This window comes from Nannospalax galili, unplaced genomic scaffold, assembly GCF_000622305.1.
Source record: "Nannospalax galili isolate Female #2095 unplaced genomic scaffold, S.galili_v1.0 scaffold77, whole genome shotgun sequence".
In the NCBI taxonomy this organism is placed as follows: Eukaryota; Metazoa; Chordata; class Mammalia; order Rodentia; family Spalacidae; genus Nannospalax; species Nannospalax galili.
The window spans coordinates 2545937-2571421 of record NW_008341457.1 but is presented as its reverse complement, the minus strand read 5'-3'; the positions used below and the strand labels follow the sequence as shown (position 1 = coordinate 2571421).

General features: G+C 49.9%; 1 protein-coding gene across 1 annotated transcript in view; it reads right to left on the bottom strand.

Annotated features, from left to right (window-relative positions):
- Nucleotides 1-15148: 15148 nt before the first annotated feature.
- Nucleotides 15149-25485, bottom strand: part of Gng7 (G protein subunit gamma 7) — a 62258-nt gene continuing 51921 nt past the window's right edge. The window contains exons 3-4 of the mRNA XM_008837089.3: nt 18163-18277; nt 15149-15368 (exon numbers count right to left, since the gene is read on the bottom strand). Coding sequence (XP_008835311.1) covers nt 15243-15368; nt 18163-18243 — 207 coding nt within the window. The 5' untranslated portion in view covers nt 18244-18277 and the 3' untranslated portion in view covers nt 15149-15242. The remainder of the gene's footprint in view (nt 15369-18162; nt 18278-25485) is intronic.

The window sequence follows — 25485 nt, the reverse complement described above, 5'->3', positions numbered from 1 at the left end:
TGCTCCCCTCTCGTCTGCACTGTTGGCTCAGAGAGGGTCTGCGGGTGGCCTGGCGCCACGCAGCGCGGCTGGCGTCCAACCTGTTACACATAGTGCTGATTGTCCTGCCGTGGCCAGAGGCGGTGCCCACACCCGAGCCAGGGCGCCTGGCCTGCCCGGCCGGGTGTGCCCACCAATCTTGTGCCGACTCCAAGGCGAACGCGTCTAAATATAACCTGGGAGGAGGCAGAGCTATTTTTAGGTGGCTCTGCCCTTCGGATTCCCAGGTCAGCGATGCAGAAGCCCTGGTGCTGGGGGACAGGGTGGGTCTGGTTTTCTGAGGTTCCCCCACCCTGGGGAGCCTCGGAGACAGTCAGGCCCCGGGGAGGGGGTAGGAGTTTGGAGGACAGGGAGGAGGGGGAATGGGGTGAAGGGTCCTGGGAGGAGGGGGAAGAGGATGGAGGGTCCTGGGAGGAGGGGGAGGGGGATGGAAGGTTCTGAAGGAGAGCCCGTGACTCCTTTCTCCAGAGGCAGCCTTGGCCTTGGCCTTCGTGGGCCAAAAGGTTGCTTTCTATTTAGAAACAGCTGGAGTCTCTCCGGCTATTTTTAGCTGGTCCGGGGATTCCTCCACCCAGTCCTCCTCCTTCACCTCCGTGCTGACCCAGGGCTGGGTACACAGCACACTGAAAGGGCGGGGACAGCACCCTGTGCCCTGGTGGGGGAAGGGAGGTTTCCCGGGGTGTGCCGTCAGGGTGAGCCAGACCTTCTGGCCGCCAGGAATCCGTGACACCCCAGGCCTGAAATCTGCCCCCAGGACAGGGTGGGGTGCCCCGCCTCTAACCTTTCACCTCATTCCCAGCTGGTCTCGGGACTGCAGGTGACCATCAGTTGCCTGCACTGGGGACTCCCGGGTTCCCACAGGCGGGGCTACATGGGAAGTGTAAACTGAGGCATGCAAGACACTAGAAGGGGCTTCGTGTCTGTCCCCACCGCCCCGGAATGCTGGGCCACCTTGGGGCAATCGTTTCGCACATCTCTGGGCCTCTTTGGGAAACATACGGATATGGGATTTTGTCAATGAAAATATTGAAGGTCTTAAATAGGGTTCTGACAGAGGACCAAGCCAGGGGCCCTTGGAAGTCTGTATACAGTTCAGCTGAGCTAGGTACTTAGGTACGTAGTACCTGAACACCCAGGACCTACTTAAAACCTAAGCACCTAGTGCCCAAGTACTTAGCACCTAATACCTGAATATGTAGTACCTGAGTGCCCAGTACCTAATTAACTCCTTAGCACCTAGGTACCCATGTACCTAGTACCTACTTAACTCATAAGCACCTAGTGTCCAAGTGCTTAGCACCTAGTACTGGAGTACCCAGTATCTACCTAACACCTAAGCACCCAGTGACTGAATGCTTAAAACCTTAGTACCTAAGTATGTAGTATTTGTGTACCTAGTACCTACTTAACACATAAACACCACCCAGCACTTGGGAAGCAGGAGGATTTCTGAGATTGAGGCCAGCCCGGTCTACATAGTGAGTTCCAGGCCCGCTGGGGCTATAGGGAGACCCTGTCTCAAAAAGACCAAATGAAACAACCAAAAAAATACCACCAAGTACCTGAATACCCAGTACTTACTTAACACCTAAGCACCTAGTGTCTGAGAATCTAGTCCTTTAGTGCCTAGTACCTAGTACCTGAGTGTATAATACCTAGGCACCTAGTATCTGAGTACTCAGTATCCACCAAAGGCTTAAGCACCTAGTATCCAAGTACTTAGTACATAGTACCCAAGCATGTAATACCCAAGCACCTACTACCTAGTACCTGAGTGTGTCATACCTAAGTACCTAGGATCTGAGTACTAAGTACCTATTTAGTATTTAAGCACCTAGCTCAGCTGAGGGGATTATTTAAGGGTCTCTCTGGCCCGTGCCCTGTGAACCACCTGCCTCCTAGTCTCTGATGGTGGGAGTGAACCCAGGTTACAGATCAGGAAACTGAGGCTCCACAATGGTTCACAGGCCGAGGATGGCATGCTGGGAGATGCAGGAGGCCAGCACACTCTCCTGACAGTTGATGGTGACCCACACAGCATGCCAGAGTTGTCTTGGTCCTGAGCCCATTTTGTCTCTTGATCGGCTTTCCCACAGTTTCAGAACAGAGCATCCACATGAAGAGTCTACGTAACAGATTTTTCTTTTCTTTTCAGACAGTCTGGCTATGTAGCCCTGGCTGACCTGGAAATCCCTATGTAAACCAGGCTAGCCTAGAACATGTGTACTTGGAGTACAACTGAGCTTAGGTACTTAAGTATCTGATACCTGAGTACCCAGTACCTACTTAACCTAAGCACCTAGTGTCTGAGTACTTAGTACCTAGTACTGAGTATACAGTATTGAAACACCTAGTACCTGGATACCTAATACCTGAGTACTGAACTCTCCTGCCTCTGCCTCCTGAGCGCTGGGATAACAGGTGTGTGCTACCACATCCTGTTAAAATAATAGAATTTGGAATTGGGAAGCTGTCTCACTTGGTAAGGCAATTGCTGCTCCAGCATGAAGATCTGAGTTCAAGTTCCCAGCACCCATATAAAAAGCCAGGCTTGGTGGTGCAGGATGTAACCCGGGTGCTGGGAGGCAGAAACAGGAGGATCCCTGGGGCTCTCAGGTCAGCCAACCTAGTTTATGGTAAGCTCCAGGTTCAGTGAGACCCTGACCCCTGACTGTTCCCAGTCCCTTGTCTGTCCCCAGGCCCTGACTGTTCCCAAACCCTGATTGTTCCCAGACCCTGACTGTCCCGATGCCAGGCCCTGACTGTCTCCAGACCCTGACTGTCCCCATGCTTCTGACTGTCCCCAGACCCTGAATGTCCACAGACCTGACTGTCCCCATGCCAAGTCCTGACTGTCCCGAGACCCTATCCCCATGCTCCTGTCCCCAGGCCCTGACTGTCTCCAGACCCTGACTGTCTCCATGCTTCTGACTGTCCCCAGGCCCCTGAATGTCCCCAGGCCCTGACTGTCCTGAGGCCCTGACTGTCCTCATGCCCCAGACTGTCCTCATGCCAGGCCCTGACTGTCCCCAGACCGACTGTCCCCATGCTCCTGTCTGTCCCCAGGCCCTGACTATCCCTAGGCCCATGACTGTCCATAGGCCCTAACTGTCCCCACGTTCCTGACTGTCCCCAGACCCCTGACTATCATCAGGCCCCTGACTGTCCCCAGGATCCTGACTGTTCCCATGCAAGGCCCTGACTGTCCCCAGGCCCTGACTATCCCTAGGCCCATGACTGTCCGCAGGCCCTGACTGTCCCCAGGCCCTGACTGTCCCCTGCCCCTCTGATGCCCTGAGCCTTCCTGATAGCAGGAGGCTGAGATGCTGAGGTCCAACCTGGCCCCTTCGGAGAAAAGAGCCTGACCATGAGCCCTGGGGCCCCTGGCTTCAGAGAAAGGAAGCCTACTTGTTCCTGAGCTGGAGCAGAGCTCTTCTTCAGAGAAGGCTGCCGGAAGCAGAGAGGAAGCAGATGGGGGAAGTGGGCAATGAGGTTGGGCTGGGGCTGGCTCATTTCAGCAGAGGTGAAGATCAGACCCTCAAGTCCCCAGCCCAGCAGGTCATGATCAGACTGCCAGGGACCTGCCTGAAGTCTCCCTGTGTGACAGACAGCAGTCATTACAACTGGCAGGGGTTGGGGGGACCCTACCCCCTGAGCTACAAGCACTCTATCCACTAGCCACAAGCATTTTACATACTGAGCCACAAGCACTCTACCCACTGAGCTACAAGCACTCTACCCACTGAGCTACAAACACCTTACCAACTGAGTCCCAGCCTCAGCTTACTTGTTGAGACAGGGTAGGATCTCTTGTAGCCCAGGCTGACTTTCACTCCTAATCTACATCCATCTCCTGAGAATTGGGGTCACCTCACCTGGCTGGGTGTTGGTTTTTGAAAGGAAGTAGGAAGCAGGAAAATGGCAGAGATTATCATATTAGCATGGGAAATAAAATAAGCCAGAGTAGGGGCTGGAGAGATGGCTTAGCAGTTAAGAACACTGGTTTCTTGCAGAAGACCCGGGTTTGAATCCCAGCACCCACATGACAGCTAACAACTGTCCATAACTCCAGTTCCAGGGGATTCAACAGCCTCTTCTGTCCTCCTTAGGCATTCATTGCACGACATGGGTGCACTTACCTACAAGCAGACAATACACGCATACACATAAAATAAAAATAATAAAATAAAATATTAAAAAAAAATAAGCCAGAGCAAGAAAGACAATTATCTCATGTTTATTTCCCACATGAAATCCAGATGTGGAAAAAAAAAGCATGAAAGTGCAGTGCAGTGGGGAAGAGACCAGAAGATTGGTAGAACTCTGCCTAGAATCCCCAGTGAGGGGCTGGGGGCGTGGCTCAGCGTAGAGTGACAGCCTAGAATCCCCAGTGAGGGGCTGGGGGCGTGGCTCAGGGGTAGAGTGATGCTTAGTTCATTCCTAGTCACTACCAAAAATGAAAACATAGAGGAGGTTGTGGAAGACAGTGGACACTGAGGACGCATGCCAAATCCTAGCTAGTAGGAGGGGACAGTCTGATCAGGCCCTGGACACCTATAGGCTGCCCCTTCTCACCCTGGCTGCCCATGTGTCTCTGACTATAAGTAGGGGAAAAGTTTCTCTCTCCACTTTGGGCTGGCTGTTGTTCTTTGAGTGTTAAGTTCCCGTGCAGTGTAAGCTGTGTTTTCTAAAGTCATCAGCCAGGGAAGCATTACGTCACTCTTTCCCCTGTAAACCCCAGTACCTTCTAAGGACACCCCATCGCCCCTGGGCTCGTAACCTGCCCTTCACAGCAGATTTTTTTTTCCATCTCTTTCAGCCAAGGAGGGAACCTGAGTCCTGAGCCTGCCTCCTTGGCAGCTGTTTTAGTTTCAATTCTGTGATAAAATACACTGACAAAAGGAGGCTGGAGGCCGGCTCAGCAGTTAGGAGCACTGGCTGCTCTGGCAGAGGACCCGGGTTCGGTTCCCAGCTCCTACATGGTGGCTAACAGCAGTCTATAACTCCAGTTCCAGGGGATCCAATGCCTTCTTCCTGTCTCCATGGACATTGCATGATATGGGTACACTTACATACTTGCAGACAAACAGGTATACGCAGAAAATAAAATTTAAAAAAATAAAAAATTAAAAAAACCTTGAAAAATATTTTTACTATGCTTATTTGTGTAACAATTTTCCTAAAATATTTATTTATTTGTTTATTTATTTATTTTTTGAGACAGGGTCTCACTGTAGCCCCAGCTGTCCTGGAACTCACTATGTAGACCAGGCTGGCCTCAAAGTCACAGAGATCCACCTGCCTCTGCCTCCCAAGTGCTGGGGTTAAAAGTGTGCACCACCATGCCTGGCATCCCCCAACAATTATTTCCTGTTTATGGACCCTTAAAAGTCTCTTGGGATTCTTGGGAGTTTCAAGGGCCTTGTATAATTTTGCTGTAAGTTTCTTGTACGTTTCTGGAGCCAGCTCCTCCCTCCAAGAGAGAGGAAACACATAGCTGGAACTGGTGTGCAGGGAAACCCCTTCCCCACTCCCCACCCCTGTGAGGGATGGGAAGGGGGCAGTGGGTAGTGGACAGTCCCCACAGACAAGGTGGAAGTTTATCTTTTTTACATAACCATTTCTGCTTGTAAGCCCTTCCTTACTCTTGTTTTTAGACTGAGAGCCAACTTTCTGCCCAACACACAGCCTGTGCCAGGGTTCACCTGTTGTATTTTTAAATATTTTATTTATTTATTTTTAATTTTTTTATTATTTATTACTTTAATTTTATGTGCATGAGTGTATCGCCTGCATGTAGGTAAGTGCACCTGTGTTATGCAATGCCCACGGAGGTCAGAAGAGGCTGTCGGATCCTCTGGGACTGGAGTTACAGACAGTTGTTAGCTGCCATGTGGGTGCTGGGATTTGAACCCAGGCCTTCTGCAAGAACAACCAGTGTTCTTAACTGCTGAGCCACCTCTCCAGCTCCTTATTATTATTTTATGTGTATGAGTGTATTGCCAGCATGTATGTGAATGCACCCGTGTCATGCAATGCTGCAGAGGTCAGAAGAGGGCTTCGGATTCCCCTAGAACTGGAGTTAAGGACGGTTCGTAGCCTCCATGTGGGTGCTGGGAATCGAACCCGGGTCCTCTGCAAGAGCTGTCAGTGCTCTTAACTGCTGAGCCATCTCTCCAGCCCCACCTGTTGTAACTAGAGCCCCACTGTTTCCCTCTTCTGCAAGGCTCCTCTCACTCAGACTAAAGTGTCTGTGACTCACCCTTGCTGTTGCGCTCCTGAGCACCGAGTTCCTTCTTGTGGCTGAGTCCCGTCCTGTTGCTGTCAGCAGTGCTTGGCTTCTTTCTCTGTCCACCTGTCACTGAAGACCTGGGATGTTTCTGGCTTTTGTCTTTTAAAAGAAAAGCTGTTCTCCCTGGATTTGAGGATGATTAAAGTATATAATCTGGGGAAGGCTAGGAAGGGAAGACTTGATCCATGCTAAAGACTTTCCAGTGTGCATACCCCCAGGTCACTCATACACCTCAGCAACCCCTCAGTCATCTCTGTAAGTAAGCTCAGTAAATTCACTGGTTCCCCAGGAAAACTTTAATTAAACATTGGTTTGACACTAGAACCTTAGAAGGGGATAAACATTGCTTAGTATCCCAGGGAAAGAATTTTCACAACAGATGGAAAATTTATTTATTAATGTCATTATGTCTCATAATTATTAAAAAAGAAAATAAGAATGTAAAAGATGTTAAAAGGATATGGCAATGAAGATATTTTCCAAAATAGATTTTAAAAAAGAAAGCCTAAGCAAGTAATGAAGGTCTGTGTAGGTTTGTTATGATATATAAAGGATGAGACAAAAATAACATACACATAAAATTTCTAAGGTCATAGTTTAGTAGAATAGTTTAAGGAACAAAATATATGTCTAGTCAAGATTTATCTGAGAATGTTTAATTTTTGCCAGAGCTTTATCTACATAGTACATGGTAATTAAAAGTACCAGACTGGTAGAACTAACATTCTTGGGTGTTTAACAGCCATACTTCAAGGCCTATACTAATCTGGTCAGAGGGACTTAAAGGACAGTTTTTTGCTCCTTGCCCTCCAAGATCAACTAAGTTCCAGGGGACTATGGAGCATCTCTCAAAATGACCTGTAACTGTGATGAGTCACCTGTCCTCTTGTTCAGAGAGGCCATGAAGACTCCACCAGATGGATTTGAACCAGTGTCCAGTCTACAAAGAGGAGGGTCAACTCAGAGGAATCATTTCTTCCATGCTTTCAATTGAAGCCAGCCACAGTGGAAAAGGACCTTTGACTGATCTTCACATAGGTGGAACTGGTAAAAGAAAGGAGCCAAGGGCTCCTCCCAAGCCCATGTGGCCCCTGAGGAACAGATCCTCAAATGACCTTAAGAGTAAAAATAAATTGGTTTATTTGAAGGTCAACTGTATGGTCTTAAACAACCGAAAGGAAAGTATAACCAAAGAGTAAAGTCATCAATATATTTCTTTAAGAGTTCAAGGGATCACACTTCTCAGACATTAGGCTTAAGTCCATATAAAATGTTATTTACACAATTATTTATCATTGATGATTTTGTTTCTAATCACAAAGTGCTGCTCAGATATAAGACTTCAAATTTTGGTGTGCAATACTGTAGTGCCCACCTGTAGCTAAGGGGGACAACCCACTACTGTTCTAAAATGATGGATAAATGTATTTTCTCCCCCATCTAGAAGCCTTTGAGAGGGAACTGACACTGATTCTAGCCACTTCAACAGCTATCAAAGTTCTTGAAAACAAATCCTGAGTCCATCACTCTTAAGCCCAGCCTTGGCAGACAAAAGAAAAATGAGGAGGAATCCAATAGAGGGATGCTTTGGGAAGCTCTCGTCAAGAAATTCCAATGGACTCTCAGGAACATTTGAAATTTGCCCTGTTCTGACTTTTTTCTGGTTCCCTGTCTAGAACTTATAATGCTAATTACACTTGCCTTTACTTCTCCTTCACATCTCCTAGGCACCAAAAAGGACTTTCTTTTCTCCCTACTCTCTCCCTAAGGGTTATGCAATTTGGGAGTCTCTTAGATAGACCCACTGAAGGGATACCCCAGTTGCCTCACCCTGCATCCCTGTTCAGTATGGAAGAAGCCAGAGCGGTCTTCCTCCAGATTCCTATCCTAAAGTTGGGTAACCTCTTCAGAGGATGGTGTGATAAGAATAGGAGGTAAAGGGGTTGGGGATTTAGCTCAGTGGTAGAGTACCTGCCTAGCAAGCACAGGCCCTGGGTTCAGGCCTCAGCTCCGAAAAATAAAAAAAAATTAAAAAATTTAAAAAAAAAGAAAAAAGAATAGGAGGTAGGAATTAGCTAGGTAGTTAGGATAAAAAGACCCAAAAGAAAAGTACCCAGTTTCATGGCTAAAAATCAAAATATCAGTCGGACATGGGGGCACACACCTTTAATCCCAGCACTCGGGAGGAAGAGGCAAGCGGATCTCTGTGAGTTCAAGGCCAGCCTGGTCTACAAAGAGAGTTCCACGACAGCTGGGGCTGCAGGGAGACCCTATTTCAAAAAGGCCAAAAAATAAAAATAAAATAAATATATAAAATATTTTTTTAAAATGTCAAAAGTATTTGAGACCTCCAATCTAATCCCTAAAAGATTTTAGGGTCACCTCTTCAGAGGGGGAATGTCAGGTAGCAAAAAGCCCCATAAAAATAAAAGAGTACACAAAGTTGTTGACGAAAAAGCGATGCAGAGCTATGAGAGGAGTTGGAGGGAGGGAGTGGGCATGGATTTGATCAAAACACCTTATATGCATGTGTGAAATTCTCAATACATTTTTAAAAAAAGTTTAAAAAGAAAAGAAAAGCTGTTCTCAAAAAAATATATTTTGCCAGGACTGTTGGCACATGCCTTTAATTCCAGCACTCAGGAGGCAGAGGCAGTCACATCTCTGTGAGACCGAGGCCGGCTTGGTCTGCATAGCAAGTTCTAGGCTAACTGGGGCTTCAGGAAGATCTTGTCTCCAAAACACAGAGAATTATTTATTTTTAATTATGTATGTCTGTATGTCTTCAAGTGCACCTGTGTGTGAACACCTGTGGAAATCAGAAGATGCATCAGATACCTAGAACTTGAGTTACCAATGGTTGTTAGCCACCATGGGAGCCAAACCCAGGCCCTCTGCTAGAGTGGCCAGTGCTCTTAACCACTGAGCCAGCTCTCTAGACCCTGATAATTCCTGTCTGTACTTTTTTTTTTTTAAACTTTTTCTTGACACAGGGTCTTATTCCTGGCCTGGGACTCACGATCCTCCTGCCTCAGCTTCCTGAGTTCAGGGATCACAGGCACCTGCCTGATGTTTCTGCTCATGATTTTCTGTTTTTCCAAGAGTTTTTGTGGCTTATGTTTTTATTCCTCCTGGGTGGAGAGAGAGAGCATGGACTTGCTGGGTCAAGGGGTCGGTGTCTGATGTGTGTTACAGGAAATGTTCAGTCCTACTCCCCAAGTAGAGGTAACTGTGTCCCCAAAGCAGGGGTAACTGTGTCAGACCATCACCCACAGACTCTTGAGAGTTTACCTCCTTCCCTGAAACCCACATCTGAGGTCGGCCACTCTGAAGGATCTCTCCATCTCTCCATCATCCATTCATCTTCCTATCTCATCATCCATCCATTCGTCTGTCCACACAGCATCCCCTCTGTAGCCCAGACTGCCCTTGAACTCCCAACCCTCCTGCCTCAGCCTCCCTGTGGCTGTCTAGTCTGCCCAGTGCCTCCTCTAAGGACCAGTTCTGCAGCACCTAATTGCTTCAGTCTCGTGATTTTTTTTTTCCCCTCTGTCACAGGAAAGCCCAAACAAAGTCTGTCAGAACATCAGAAAAAAATATTTTGGGGGTATATGAGATGGAGCAGGCCTGCTGGGTGTGTGTGACCTGTGATTCATATGCCCCATGTCTACCTGGCTTCAAAAAATGCTATGGTCACTAGCTTGCAATACTCAGACAACTTTGGAAAAGTGCCTGGCTCTTTCCTATTGAGCTCACCCCATGATTTGTTTTTAACTTTCTGCAGAGCCGGTCAGCCTCATCATTCAGGGTCTGGCTGTGTTGAGAGGAGGATGAGTGACATCACAGGGCTCTGACTAGCCACAACCCCACTTGCACGGACCCAGAGCATCTGAGAAATCCTTTCCTAAGGGAGGTGAGGTTGCACCCTTCCCTCCTGGAACCCCACGACTGCAGCTCAGGTGATTAGGAGGGCACGGTCCTGAGGATGTAACCAGGGCCACATGCAGCGGTGGCTGAGTCCCTCTGTCCTTCCCCACCCGGCTGTCAGCTGTTCTGGGTTCACTCCTGCACCTTGGATCCAGGGAACAGCAGCTAAAACTCTGCGCCATGCTCTGCCTCCCTGGGAAGCCAGGCTGTGATTGACATCCAGCCCCAAAGACCCTTCACCCCCAGACCTGAAACATGTCCCCTCTCACAGCACCTAGGACCCTGAAGAGGGACTCACGCTGAGAACCCGGTCTGGGGACTGTCCTGGAGCATTGGGGCCCAGTGTCACCATGGGGTCCTCAGAGGGAGGCAGGAGGGAAAGAGGCAGCAAGATTGGGAGACTTTGCACTGGGGCTCTAAAGGGGGAGGATGGGGCCTCTGGATGCTGAGACTGACGGGATGTGAGTTCTCCCTGGAACTGTACTGTCAGGCCTGGACTGAAGCCAGGGATACCTATGTTAGACCCTAGAACCCTAAGGATAAATTGTGTGTAATTTTATTCATTTTTATTTTATGTGTACAAGTGTTATGCTTGCATGTATGTAATTGCACCACATGTATACAATATCTGTGGAGGCCAGAAGAGGTCATTGGATTCCCTGGAACTGAAGTTGTGGATGGTTTTCTGCCACCATGTGGGTGCTGGGGACTGAACCTGGGTCCTCTGCAAGAGCAGCCAGTGCTCTTAACCTCTGAGCCAGCTCTCCAGCTCCCTTTTTTTTTTCAGTATTAGGGATGGAACCCATTGTCTTTGCACATGCTAACACAAGTGTTCTATCACTGAGCCACACCCTGAGCCCCTCACTGGAAAATTCTAAGCAGGTGCAGAGTGTGTACAAAGTCAACCTGGGCTACAGAGTAAAGATTGTCTCAAATAAGTTTAATTAATTAAATAAATCAATAAAATAAAAGACTGTCTGATGCATGAACCACATAAGACCTTGTTTCAAAACAAAAACTTTCAAAAAAGAACTGGGCCTGGTGCACAGGCTGTTAATCCCAGCACTTGGGAGGCAGAGGCAAGTGGATCTCTAAGAGATCAAGGTCAGCCTGGGCTACATAGTAAATTCTATGCCAGCTGGGGCTATAGGAAGATCCTATCTCAAAAGACAAAATGAGGGGCTGGAGAGATGGCTCAGCGGTTAAGACCACTGACTGCTCTTACAGAGGACCCAGGTCCAGTTCCCAGCACCCACATGACGGCTATGAACCGTCCTTAACTCCAGTTCCTGGGGAATCCAAAGCCCTCTTCTGACCTCTGCAGCATTGCACGACATGGGTGCACTCACATACATGCAGGCAATACACATAAAATAAAAATAATAAATAATATATTTTAAAAAAATCAAAATGAATGCCTGGAGTGGTGGTGTGCTCTTTTAATCCCAGCCCTAGGGAGGCAGAGGCAGGCTGATCTCTGTGAGATTGATGCCAGCCTGGTCCATATAGTGACTTCCAGGTGGTCTGGGACTAGGGAGTTAGCTGGCTCATCAGTTAAGAGCACTGGCTGCTCTTGCAGAAGACCCAGGTTGGGTTCCCAGCACCCACATGGTGGCTAACTACCATCTATAACTCCAGTTCATTGGGATCCAATACCCTCTTCTGACCTCCTCAGGCACTGCATGACACAGGTGCATGTACATACATGCAGGCAATGCACTCATACACATAAAAGTAAATAAAACAACAAGGCAGAAGGAAGGTGTGGATGACAACCATTACCGCCCCCCCCCCCGCCAGGAACCGCTCAGCCCCTACAAGTCTCAGTCAGGGAGACAGAAAAGAGTTCAGAGTCACAGAAAAAGTTGAGTGAGTCTTTAATAGTGCAGGGTTCACCTACTGTAACATCATTTCACACAATATTAAAACAGTGCGAGAGAATAGGCTTGGCACACTGGAAGGTCTTTTAAAAAGAAAAACAGAAATATGAACTGGAGTGCAGCTGGAAGGATGGGAGGAGCCTGGAAGGAACCTGGGCTAAGTGACTTCTGAATGACAGTCATGGGGGAGGCTAGTGGATTCTGGGTCAGACCAAGGCCCTAGCGACTGGGTCTCCTGTGTAGCCCAGGCTGGCCTCGAGCTCACTTTATAGACCAGGTAAGCCCCAAACTCACAGAGATCCACCTGCCTCTGCCTCCAGTGTGCTGGGGTTAAAGGTGGGTGATTGGTTTTTTTTTCCTCCAAGATTCATAAACTTCATGTGGGGCTGAGTGTTTACCATGGGACTGTGAACTGTCCTGCAGCTCAGGGTTATCCCTGGACACACTGGTCAAACAGCAGATAAAACATTTAGCACCTTCCACCGTCCCTGGGAGTTTGAGGTCACTTCATTCTCAGCTTGCAAGTCACCTCTGGGGACAGTTGGGGGTGTGGAGACTGATGAAGATTTGAGTTTTCTCCCCAGTGGAGAAGGGTTTGAAAGACTGCTTATCCAGCTGGGGCCAGACAGGTGACTGGTCGGTGTGGCCAGCATCCTGGGACCACACTCTCACTTGAGTAGGCCAGCTGGACCAGGATGAGGGAGACCAGCCTGGATGGGCTCTGGGGCATCTTGAGATCTTTTTGTTGTTTTTGAGACACTGTCTCTCATGCAGCCCAGGCTGGCCTCCAACTTGATAAGGAGTCGAGGATGACCTTGAACTCCTGATCCTCCTGGCTACACCTCCTTAGTGCTAGGATGACAGGTCTGTGGTGCTGGGGATGAACACAGGGCTTAGTGCACGCTGGATGACCACTCTACTCACTGAGCTATAAGCACTCATCCCACTTAGCCTTACCCCAACTTGCAAATCATGATTTTATCTGTCCCTGCCTTCTGCTGCTTGTGAGGGCTGGCACACACAACCCAGGGCCCTGAGGCTCCCAGCCTAACACAAGGTGGCTCTAGCTTTCGAGGGAGACTGGCTTTCCCAACTGAACCACAGGTTTGAGGAGTCAATCCCCCAATGTCCCTGGACCAAGTGTGGAGAGTGGATGCTTGGAAGGGGCCTGACCCTCAGACTGCACCTTCTGGGAGCCAGCCTGTGGAAGGGAATGAATATTGGGGCCACGGGTCTCACTCTACCTGCTTTCCTGGCCCATCCAAATGAATTGGGGACCCTATCCACTTGCCCTAGGGAATAGGTTGTGCCTGGAGGGCCAGGAAAAGGAACTGGAAGGTGCTGGGTTCAGCTACTTTCCTGATGGATACCCTGAGCAACTGTCCAGGGACCACCCTGGCATGTGTTGCTGCAGGCTTATTTCCACCAGGGCCCCTTGCATTCCTGTCTCCCACCTGGGTTCCCTGGCAGGCAACACTGGCTGGACCTGGAGGGGTACACACCGCTTCATTGTCCTATCACCTGCCCCTGACATTGTCATACACAGAGAGCAGGTCATGCTGAAAACCAATGCTATGCCAAGCTTGTTCTGGCACAGGCCTGTCTTCCCAGTTTCTCTGGAGTTCGAGGCAGGAAGGTCTGGAATTCAAGGCCAGCCTGGGCATCTTAGACTGTCTCACAAAATAGAAAGAATGAAGGTCTGGCTCAATGGTAGAGCCCCTGCCTAGAATCCCCCAGTGATGGTCTGGGGGCATGCCTCAGAAGTAAAATTATAGCTTAGAAATCCTCCAGTGACCTGGCTCAGGGGTGGAGTGACAGCATAGAATCCCCAGTGAGGGGCTGTGGGCGTGGCTCAGGGTAGAGTGACAGCCTAGAATCCCCAGTGAGGGGCTGGGGGCGTGGCTCAGGGTAGAGTGACAGCCTAGAATCCCCAGTGAGGGGCTGGGGGCGTGGCTCAGGGTAGAGTGACAGCCTAGAATCCCCAGTGAGGGGCTGGGGGCGTGGCTCAGGGGTAGAGGGACAGCCTAGAGTCCCCCAGTGAGGGGCTGGGGCGCAGCCTGAAGACCACAGTACCACAGCAGTAAGAGACGCTGGGAATACAGGGAGTATTATGTGTGTATGTGGAGGCCAAAGGTCGACATTGGGGGTCTTCCTCAGTTACTCTAATGTTTATTCAAGGCAGGTTCTCACTGAACCTGGAGGTCTTGATTCGACTGGACTCCCTGGTCAGTGACCCCCCCCCCCAGGGATCCTCCTCCTGTCTCTGCTTTCCCAGTGCTGAAGTCACAAAGAGGCCACTACACCTGGCTTTTTATGTGGGTTCTGAGGATTCGAACTCAGGTCCTCATGCTTGCACAGCAAGCACTTCACCCACAGAGCCATCTCCCCAGCCCCAACAATGGGGAGTTTTAAGACACAGCCATCACATCATTCAGGCACCACAGTGACACTGGACAGGAGGGGGCTATGAAACTGCCCCGTGAGAGGGGTCCACTAGGGTCTGAAACTCCAGCTCAATCAAAAGATCATTTTTAAATCTCATCTGTCTGTCCAAAAGGGAAAAAAAAATTTTTTTTTGTCTTTTTGAGACAGTGTCTCCTGTAACCCCAGCTGGACTGGAACTCACTATGTGTAGACCAGGCTGGCCTTGAACTCACAGAGATCCGTCTGCCTCTGTCTCCCGAGTGCTGGGACTACAGGCGTACGCCACCACGCCCGGCTTAGGGATTATTTCTTTAACATTTACTTATTTTTAATTTAGGTGTATGTGTGTATTGCCTGCATGTATGTAAGTGCACCATGTGTGTGAAATGCCAGCAGAGGCCAGAAGAGGCCATCGGATCCCCTCAAACTGGAATTACGGACAGTTGTTAGGCCCCATGCAGGTGCTGGGAACCAAACCCGGGTCCTCTGCAAGAGCAGCCAGTGCTCTTAACCGCTGAGCTGGGTCTCCAGCCCTGCTTTTTTTTTTTTTTTTTCTTTTACAATTCAGTTTAAGGGGACTCAAATATTTTCTTTCATTAAGAATTGAATGCTATTGTGAGAGAGAGAGAGAGACAGAGAGACAGAGAGAGACAGAGACAGAGAGAGGGTGCAAGAGAGAGCTAGAGAATTACACAAGGCTTCTTGTCTTTGAAGGGATTCTCAGAGGCAGGAACCCCAACCAGCAAAGGGTCACTGCGGGCATGCTGCTCACAGTAGCTCATCAGCTCTGACGAGGCTTTGGAGACCTGTGTATGGAGCAGAAGGAGGAGAGAGGGAAGGTCAGAGGGGCTGGATGATCACAGCTGACACACAGCAGAGTCAGCTGAGCATTCTTGGAAAGATGATGGACACACTGTGGAACACACACACATGAGCTGCGGATGGAATATTACACAGTTCCCCAAAGCAATGAGGGTCTGATTCTGATACACACCACTGTGTGGAGCGACCTTTAGGACATTCTGCTCAGTGAGAGAACCAGACAAAAAGGCCACTAGAACCTCTGCTTAGGATCTCCCAACAAGAGCCAGGCGTGGGGGCACATGCCTTTAATTCCAGCACTTGGGAGGCAGAGGCAGGTAGATTTCTGTGAGTTTGAGGCCAGCCTGGTCTACTGGGTCTACAGGGAGACCCTGTCTCAAAAAGACCAAAAAAAAGAATCCCCAAGCCTTGTGTATATAGTGAGTTCCAGGGCAGCCTCAAAAATGGGGCAGGTAGTGGGACTGGAGGTGTGACTCATTGGTAGAGTAACAGCCTAGGATCCCCATTGAGGGGCTGGGGGCGTGGCTCAGGGTAGAGTGACAGCCTAGAATCCCCAGTAAGGGGCTGGGGGCGTGGCTCGGGGTAGAGTGACAGCCTAGAATCCCCAGTGAGGGGCTGGGGGCGTGGCTCAGGGAAGAGTGACAGTCTAGAATCCCCAGTGAGGGGCTGGGGGCGTGGCTCAGGGGTAGAGTGACAGCCTAGAGTCCCCAGTGAGGGGTCAGGTCCTGGCCCAGTGGTGGAATTCTTGCTGTTCTACCGCCAACAGAACAAGAAAGAAAAGAAAGGAGGCTCCGGAGGACAGTTGTTCACCTTTCTGCAGAAGGGACAGCTGGGGTTGGATTCCTTGATTCTGTCCCAGCTGTATTGTCACCCAAGACTGGGTTCCTGGGAAAACCCTACCTGACCTTTGACCTGATCAAATGGTTGATTTCATAGGAACTTCCAGCTGGTCCCTGGAGTCCTTGGTGAGGAGATAAACCTCTGAGCAGCGTCTTTCTGTTGCAGCCTTAACCCACTGGGGTCTTGCTGACGCAGCTGTGCGCCCTGACCCTCTTCAGGATGTGGCCTCTGGTGCCTTGGCAACGCTTCCCACTTTTCCAGCCATACTACCCTGATCTGGGACCCTCAGTGCTGCTGGGCAAGTGTCATATGTCCAGCAGCTGGAGTCCCTGGGGACATGTCCACTTCTTGCTGGATCTTAGGATCATGGCCATTTTTTTATTGTTTTGTTTTTGAGACAGGGTCTCACGTAGCCCAGTCTGGCTCCCTATTCATTACGTAGCCGAGGATGACTCTAAACTCTGGATCCTCCTGCCTCCACCTTCTAAGTGCTGGGATGACAGGCGTGTGCCACTATGATTGATTTATGTGGTACTGGGGATGGAACCCAGGGCCATGTGCACACTAGGTGAGTATTCTATCAATTAACTTTCTAAGCACTTTACACACTGAGCCACAAGCACTCTATCCAGAGATACAAGTTCTCTATCCACTGAGCTATGAGCACTCTTCACTGAGCTACAAGCACCACTCTACCAAGTAACCTACAGTCTTTTGTATTTGAGACAGCTTTCACTCTAGCTCTGGTTGACCTCATACTGGGGGTGATCCTCCTGCCTCAGCTCCCCTGGGCAGGGATGATAAGTGTGTACCATCACACCCATCTTACATGCCACTTATTTGAAATCCCCATTTCTTTTGGGGCTTTATTGGCCCCAGTGGTTCCCTGGTGCTGTGCCCTGGCTCTGCTGAGCTGCTGGCCACATGAGACGGTGCCACCCACAAACAGGGAGAATTGCCACCCTGGGGAGTGGGTTGTTGGCTGTTGTCTTTGAACACATGGATACTGACACTTGGAAAGCCATACTCCTCCTTCCCCCAAATAGTTAGTGGGGCCTCAAAATACCTGATGTTGACTCAGGATACTGGGGTCCCCGTTCACGCTGCCCTCACAGGTTGCCCAGGTCTCTGTGACTCTGGAAGAGCTTGGGGTGTTAATCAGGCTGGATTGGTATAATGACCCCCCATGTCACCCATAGACATTGGAAGGTGTGAAGTGGGGGGCACCTCCCTAAAGCAACAGGGCGGGGTGAATCACAGTGTTGCCCAGAGCCTGGCACCAGCTCACACACACAAAACCACTTCAACCAGGGCCTGGTCTGGCCAACCCACGGAATGCTTTGACTGCTCAGAGCTGTCTGCAGACAGACCATAGAAGGTTCACAAACCTCCTGGGGTGTGTCCTCTGTCCCCATCCCCCACACTTGGCATGGAAGCTCAGGAGGGCTGGGGGATCCATATGGGGTCAAGCCCTTTTGTGACTTCACCTTACCTGGTCAGAGGTGGATCTGATGGTCACCAGGTGTGAGTACCTAGGGACATGGACACCCCTTTCCCCATGAACAGATGCCATGAAATATGTGATGGGCCTGGACCCTGGTGTTCAGTCAATGGTTATTTATTTATGGTGGTGGGAATGGAACTCAGGGCCTCCAGTAGGCTAAGGAAGTGATGTTAATAAGCCACGCCCCCAACCCCTCACTGGTGGATTCTAGGCTGTCACTCTACCCTGAGCCACGCCCCCAGCCCCTCACTGGGGATTCTAGGCTGTCACTGTATTGCTGCTCCTCCTCCTTTGCACTTCTTGCTCCTCCCCCTCCTCCTCCTTGTGTTCCTCCTCCTCCTCCCCCTCTTCCCTCTTCTTGAGCTTCCCTCCTCCTCCTGTTCTCCCACTCCTCCTCCTCCCCGCCCTCCTGTTTCTACCCAGGTGCAGCTCACCTTCATGCGTTCAATCCCAGCTTCAATGCGCAGCTGCTCCACCAGTTTCCGGGCCTGGGCTACGTTGTTAGTACCTGACATTGTCAGCCATCAGCATGAACCCGTGTCCAGAGAGCTGGAGGGAGAAGATAGATGTGAACTGGTTGGCCAGACCCCCAGGGACCCCCCAAGCACCTGCCCATCACCCTGCAGATCCCTGGGATCCCCAGCTGCCCAGAAGCTCAGGGTGGGTTCCCAGCCATGCAAGGCCTGGAGTGTCCCTCCCTGTGGGTGGTCAGCAGTCACTTCAACATGGCTGAAACCATGTTGGGTGCCCCAGGGAGGTGTGGCTGAGACGGAAGCACAAGAGGGAAAGTGACTCCTGGCTCTGCTGTGGTTCCTGCCCCACCCCCAGGCCTTCCCGTCATTCAATCAGTCGTTCACTCAACAAACAAGTCCAGAGAATTGGGACTGCCTGATGAGATAAGAATTAAACTAATTTCTGTTTGTAAGTCCTGAGCTGGGGACATCACACTGAGGCTTTGCTGTCCCCAGATAGCAGTGAAGTCACTGACCTGGGTTTGGACAGGGCTGCCCAGAGTGGGTGGGTATCCTAGTTTGTTTCTTCATTGCTATGACAAAACACTCTGACCACTACCAACTTGGGGAGGAAAGGGTTTATTCAGCTTACATCTCCCAGGTTGTAGTTCATCAGGGAGCCCAAGGTAGGAACTCAGGGCAGGAACCTGGAAGCAGAGCTGGAGCACAGGCCATGGAGGAATGCTGCTTACCGGCTTGCTCCCCTGGCCCCTGCTCAGCCTGCTTTCTTATGCAACACAGGCCCACCTGCCCAGGGGTGGCACCATCCACAGTGGGCTGGGCTCTCCCACATCACTCACCAAGATGTCCTTCAGACATGGCCACAGGCCAGTCCAATAGAGGCAATTTCCCGATTGAGGCTCCCTCAACCCAGGTGTGTCAAGTTGACACTAAAGTATCCAGCGCAGTGGGGCAAGGCACAAGCTTTCACTTTTGTTTCCTCTTTAAGACAGGCTTCCTGAGACCATCACCAACAATGGGGGAAAGACTGTCAGAAAGCTCAGCCCCCAGAAAGTGGAGGGGGCTTCAGGGCTCTATGGGGATGTACGCAGGCTCATAGCAGAATGCAGGGTCTCTTGTTTACTGCTGAGCCTCACCCCCAACCCCTGAAAACTTTTAATTTATTATTACTAAATTCTTAAACACGTATTTATTTTTTGGGGGGTGTGTGCAAGTGCCATTGGTGTATGTGTGTAGGGCAGAGGTCAACTTGCAGGAGTCGGTTCTCTCCTTATACCCAGGCATCAGGTCCTGACTGCAATCTCCTTTACCTGCTGAGCCATAGCGCCGGCTCTTGACTACAGCTATATAAAATGTGATGTCAGTGAATCGTGGAGTGGAAGTGCGTATGTTCTTTGTTGCAATTAGACGTGAACTAAGCATGATTTTTATTTGTCTATGTGTAGCCCAGGCTGGCCTGGAACTCTTGGGAATCCCCTGCCTCAGTTTCTCATGAGCTGGGATGACAGGAGTGGGCCACACCACTCAGCTTGATCAAGATTTTAATCCAAGTTTCAACAACAACAACATAAAATCTGCAGGGTGTGGCGGTGCATCCCAGCACTCAGAGGCAGAGGCAGGTGGATCTCTGTGAGTTTGAGGCCAGCCTAGTCTACATAGCAAGTTCCAGCTGGGCTACAGGGAGACCCTGTCTCAAAAAACAAAAACAAAAAAAGAAACCCCTTCAGCCCCACCTGGCTCCCTTGGGTGCAGGTAGACACCCAGTACGTTTTTTGGTGGCAGAAAATTCCAGAGTCTGTCAGTTCTCTGAACAGCTGATCAAGACTTCCAGGCACACCAGGGAAAACTGCTGTAGGTTTAGTTGAGATGACTCAGAGCTAAATATAGTTGTGCAGAGAATGGGCTGGCAGCCTGTTTTCCTGGGAAGTCAGAAGTGTCAGGGGGTAGGGGGGCAAGATTCTGCTGAGCACCCCAAGTCATGACCAATGCATTAGAATCTGAGGTCCAGGCTGCAGCCACAGTCAGCCACATGAGCAACAGACACTGAACACAGCCAGCTGTTTGGGGCAAGAGACTCCCTGTAGGCTGGGTTATAACCCAGGCTTGTGAGCCAGGCTGGAGAGGAGCTGGTTGCCTGCTTACGTGCCTGTGTGTATGCATGCCAAGGCCTGTGTGTCCATGTGCAAATGCATACGAGTGTGTATGTGTGCATGAATTCTGTCTGCAGAGACTTCAGCATTCATACAGGCAAGTGTATTTGTGCATGATTAAGTCTGCAGACAACACACATGCATATCTGTGTGCATTCTCATGGATAAGTGTGCATGTGTGTTTGGCTCTGTGCATGTTAGGCCTGTATTCCTGAGCCACGCCCCCAGCCCCTCACTGGGGGATTCTAGGCTGTCACTCTACCCTGAGCCACGCCCCCAGCCCCTCACTGGGGGATTCTAGGCTGTCACTCCACCCTGAGCCACGCCCTCAGCCCCTCACTGGGGATTCTAGGCTGTCACTCTACCCTGAGCCACGCCCTCAGCCCCTCACTGGGGATTCTAGGCTGTCCCTCTACCCTGAGCCACGCCCTAAGCCCCTCACGGGGGATTCTAGGCTGTCACTCTACCCCGAGCCACGCCCCCAGCCCCTCACTGGAGATTTTAGGCTGGATCTGTTTATGGAAAATACACATTTTTGTCTGCACATGGTTAGTACAGATGTGTCTGGGCGTACACACATACATGTCTGAGTATGTATCTAGCTGGCCTCTCTCTGTGCACATTGGTCTGTATTTTCTCTCTCACTGTCTACTCACCCTGATTTGTGACTCAGCTGTCCCCTGTTGTCCAGGCTGAGTAGGTGTCACTGGGCAGTCCCTGACTCATACCCCAGCCATGTCCCCAGCCAAAGAGTAAATCCGTCAACAACAGCCAAACACAGGAGCAGCTGAGTCAGTGGGTGCATTCCTCAGTAGCCACTGGCCACAAGGCCTGGCACGTGGCGACCTGGGAGACAGACATGCAGGAGGAGCAGAGCCTGGAGATCTCTGGGCCAGTGTGCACATGCCAAGCAGCCCAGGCCTCCTGGCAGGACAGGTGGGCTCTGGCCTGGCAGCTCAGGGCATCATTTGGTGTGAACTTGTTTAAAAATGATTCTTGCTGGGCTGAGAGCTGGCTCGTGGCTAACAAACGTCTGTAATTCCAGTTCCAGGGGATCTGACACCTTTATCTGCCCTCTGTGGGCATTGTACAACATGGTTGCACTTACATATACCAGCACAACACTCATAAAATAAATGAATAAGGGGCTGGAGAGATGGCTCAGTGGTTAAGAACACTAACTGTTCTTGCAGAAGACCCGGGTTTGAATCCCAGCACCCACATGGCAGCTAACAACTGTCTGTAACTCCAGTTCCAGGGGATCCGACAGCCTCTTCTGTCCTCTGAGGACACTGCATGACACGGGTGCACTTACCGACATGCAGGCAATACACGCGTATACATTAAAAAAAGCTAAAAGATAAATAAAATAAGTGAATAAATTTTTTTTTTTTTTTTTTTTTGAGACAGGGTCTCCCTGTAGCCCCAGCTGTCCTGGATTCACTATGGGGACCAGGCTGGCCTTGAACTCACAGAGATCCGCCTACCTCTGCCTCTGGAGTGCTGGGATTAAAGGCATGGGCCACCATGCCCGGAAATTTTTAAAAATTTAAAAATAGGCCTTGCACTTGACCAGCAGGGTCATGCCTCACAGCAAAAGGCAGGAAAGCCAGGACTGGCCTTACACCACCTGTGGGCAGAGAAACCACTAACACAGTACAAGGTGAGCTTGAGGCCAGTGATCCCCAGGGTGGATTCAGGTCAACACAAAACAGCACCATGCTGGGCAGAGACACAGGACTAGAAAGATCTGATGGAGAGGGCAGCCCCCAGCAAGGCTCCAGTGTAGACCAGCAGCCACCAGTTACCCAGGGTCCTCTGGGTACTGTGAACTGAATTGTTCTCTGTGAGGCATCCTGGGCCCTGCAGGGTGTTGAGCTGAGTCCCTGACCCCCAATCCCCAGTCAATTGAGATGCCTTAGAAATAAGAATAAAACAGAGGTTTGGTCAGAGTGGACTAAGCACTCTCAACCACAGATAATTATGCAGCCACGAAGGAAAAGAAGAAAGAATGCTTGTAGCTTAGGAGGTAGAGTACCTGTAGCTCAAGGGACAAGGTGCTTGTAGCTCAGTGGGTAGAGTGCCTGTGGCTCAGTGGATAGAGTGCTTGTAGCTCAGTGGGTGGAGTGCTTGTGGCTCAGTGGATAGAGTGCTTGTAGCTCAGTGAGTAGAGTGGGTGTAGCTCAGCTAGCACAGTATTCACCTAGCTTGCACGAGGCCCTGGGTTCCATCCCCAGCACCACATAAACCAGGTGTGGTGGCACATAACACTTGGTAGGTAGAGGCAGAAGGATCAGGCGTTCAGTCATCCTCAGTTACATAGCAACTTTGAGGCCAGCCTGGGCTACATGAGACCCTGTCTGAAGATAAAAGCTACTACCCTGAATGGATCCTTGTCAGCTGACCTCAGCAACTACAGGCCTGTTCTTTATTTTTGTTGTTCGCAGAAAGTCCTGCGGAATCTCACAGTATAAACAATCTGGCTTCTTTCACCCAGCATGACACCTCTGTGAATCGCCCATGTTATGGATGTATGCATTACATTCTGTCCTTTTTCATGGTTGAGTAATAGTCCATCAAAAAAGAAGTCATTGGGCTAGCAAGATGGCTTAGTAAAGGGAGTAAAGGAGCTTGCTGCCAAGTCTGATGATCTGAGTTCAATCCCTGGAACCACCCACATGGTGGAAGGAGAGAACTGAGTCCTGAAAGCTGCCCTCTGACCTAAACACACACACACACACACACACACACACACACACAAACTCTTGCAATGTTTAAAAGAAGGAAATCATTGTATTATATACGGATCTAGCCACTAATGTGGAAATTACCCAAGGTATTTCTATTTATTTTGGGGGGAATTTTTCTTCCCCCCCCTTCCTTCCCTTCTTTCTTTTCTGACAGTCTCCTGTAGCCCAGGTTGGCCTCAGACTCATTGTGTAGCCAAGGATGATCCTGAATTTCTGATCCTCCTTCCTCCTCCACCTCCTGACAGGCCTGTGCCACCATGCCTGGTTTATGCCATGCTAGGGATAAATCCAGGACTAAGCACTCTCAACCACAGATAATTATATAGCCACGAAGGAAAAGAAGAAAGAGTGCTTGTAGCTTAGGAGGTAGAGTGAATGCTAAGCAAGCACTCTACCCACTCAGCTACAAGCACTCTACTCACTGAGCTACAGCTACAGCCCTTTGCTTTAAATTTGAAACAGGGTCTTACTGTGTAGCCCAAGCTGGCTTTGAACTCAAGATCTTCCTGCCTCAGCCTCCTGAGTGCTGGGACAATAGGCGGGTGAGACCATGCTTGGCTTATTTTAATACTTTACTTTGAAACAATTGTAGAGTCAAAAGCACTTTCAAAGAGCTGTGACCCGGAGCTGGAGAGACAGCTCAGTGGTTAAGAGTACTGGCTACTCTTGCAGAGGACCCAGGTTCGGTTCCCAGCACCCACATGGCAGCTTAAAATTGTCTACAACTCCAGTTCCAGGGGATCCAATGTCCTCTTCTGGCCTCTGTGGGTATTATACACATGTGGATGCACTTACATACATGCAGGCAAAACACTCATACATATAAAATAAAAATAAATATCATGCCAGGTATGGTGGCACATGCCTTTAGTCCCAGCACTCAGGAGGCAGAGGCAAGCAGATCTCTGTGAGTTCAAGGCCAGCCTGGTCTACATGGTGAGTTCCAGGACAGCTGGGGCTACAGGGAAACCCTGTCTCAAAAAGACCAAAAAAAAAAAAAGCCTTGTCTTTAATTGTTTAATTATTTTTATTTTGTGTGTATGAATGTATTACCTGCATGTATGTGAGTGCACCTGTGTCGTGCAATGCCACGGAGGTCAGAAGATGGCATCGGATTCCCCTGGAACTGGAGTTAAGGATGGTTCGTAGCCACCATGTGGGTGCTGGGAATGAAACCCGGGTCCTCTGCAAGAGCAGTCAGTGTTCTTAACCGCTGAGCCATCTCTCCAGCCCCATACCCGGCTCATTTTTAAAAAGAAAAATAAAAATCTGAGGGCTGTGGCTTAATGGGTAGTGTGCTTGTATGTTAGTTGGTCCAGTGCTCATAGCTTAGTTAGTAAAGTACTAATAGCTTGGTTGGTAGAGTGCTTTTAGTTAATGGGATAGAGTGCTTATAGATTAGTTGTTACAGTGCTTGTAGATCAGTGGGTAGAGTGCTCACCTAACATGCAGGAGGAGCTGTGTTCATCACCAGCATCAAGCATGGTAGCACACACCTGTCATCCCAGCACTCAGGAGGTGGAGGGAGGAGGATCAAGAGTTCAGGTTCCTCCTTGGCTACATAGTGAGCTTGAGACTAGCCTGAGCTACATGTCCTCCCTGTCAGCCTATGGTCAGAACTTCTGCTTACATCACAAACGTATTGTTTATGAGTTTGGCTTGATACAGAAGTCCTCCAGTGAACCCCATTTGCAAAACCCTCACACAGGGGCCAGGGAACATTCAGGTCTCAGTGATGAAGTCACCACCAGGGGTCCAGAGGGAGGGAGCAATGGGGTCCCTAAGACTCAAGGCTGCTGTGTTCCTTCTAAAAAGCAGACCTGATCTCCCACCTCTCTGTGTCCAGATGCAAACAGAGAGGCTGCTGTGATGGGGAGGTCCCCACTTCTCTGCACCCCAAGAACAAGGTGCCCTACACTCCTGAGCTCCTCCAAGGCATCTGGACTTTGGGAAAACAAAAACAAAAACAAAAAACATGTAGGGTTTCGCCTTGCACAACTGTTGTCGGCTGGTGAACAGAATCACCAGTTGGGCGCAGAGAATGAGAACAGATGTAGAATATGCCAGGAGGGGCAAGTAAGGTGGCAAGGGACTCCCAGCCTTGGGCCCAGGGCTGGGATCAGCAGGTAGAATGCTAGTAGCTCAGTGGACAGAGTGCTTGTAGCTCAGTGGGTGCAGGGAGCCCTGGGTTCATCCCCAGCAGCACATAAACTGGGTTTGGTGGCGTACACCTGCCATCCCAGCACTGAGGAAGTGGAGGAGGAGGAGGCCCCATGCCCAGTTTTTTGTTTTGTTTTTTTATGTTTTATTTATTATTTTTATTTTCTGTGTATGAGCGTACTGCCTGCATGTATGTGAGTGCACCCGTGTCATGCAATGCCACG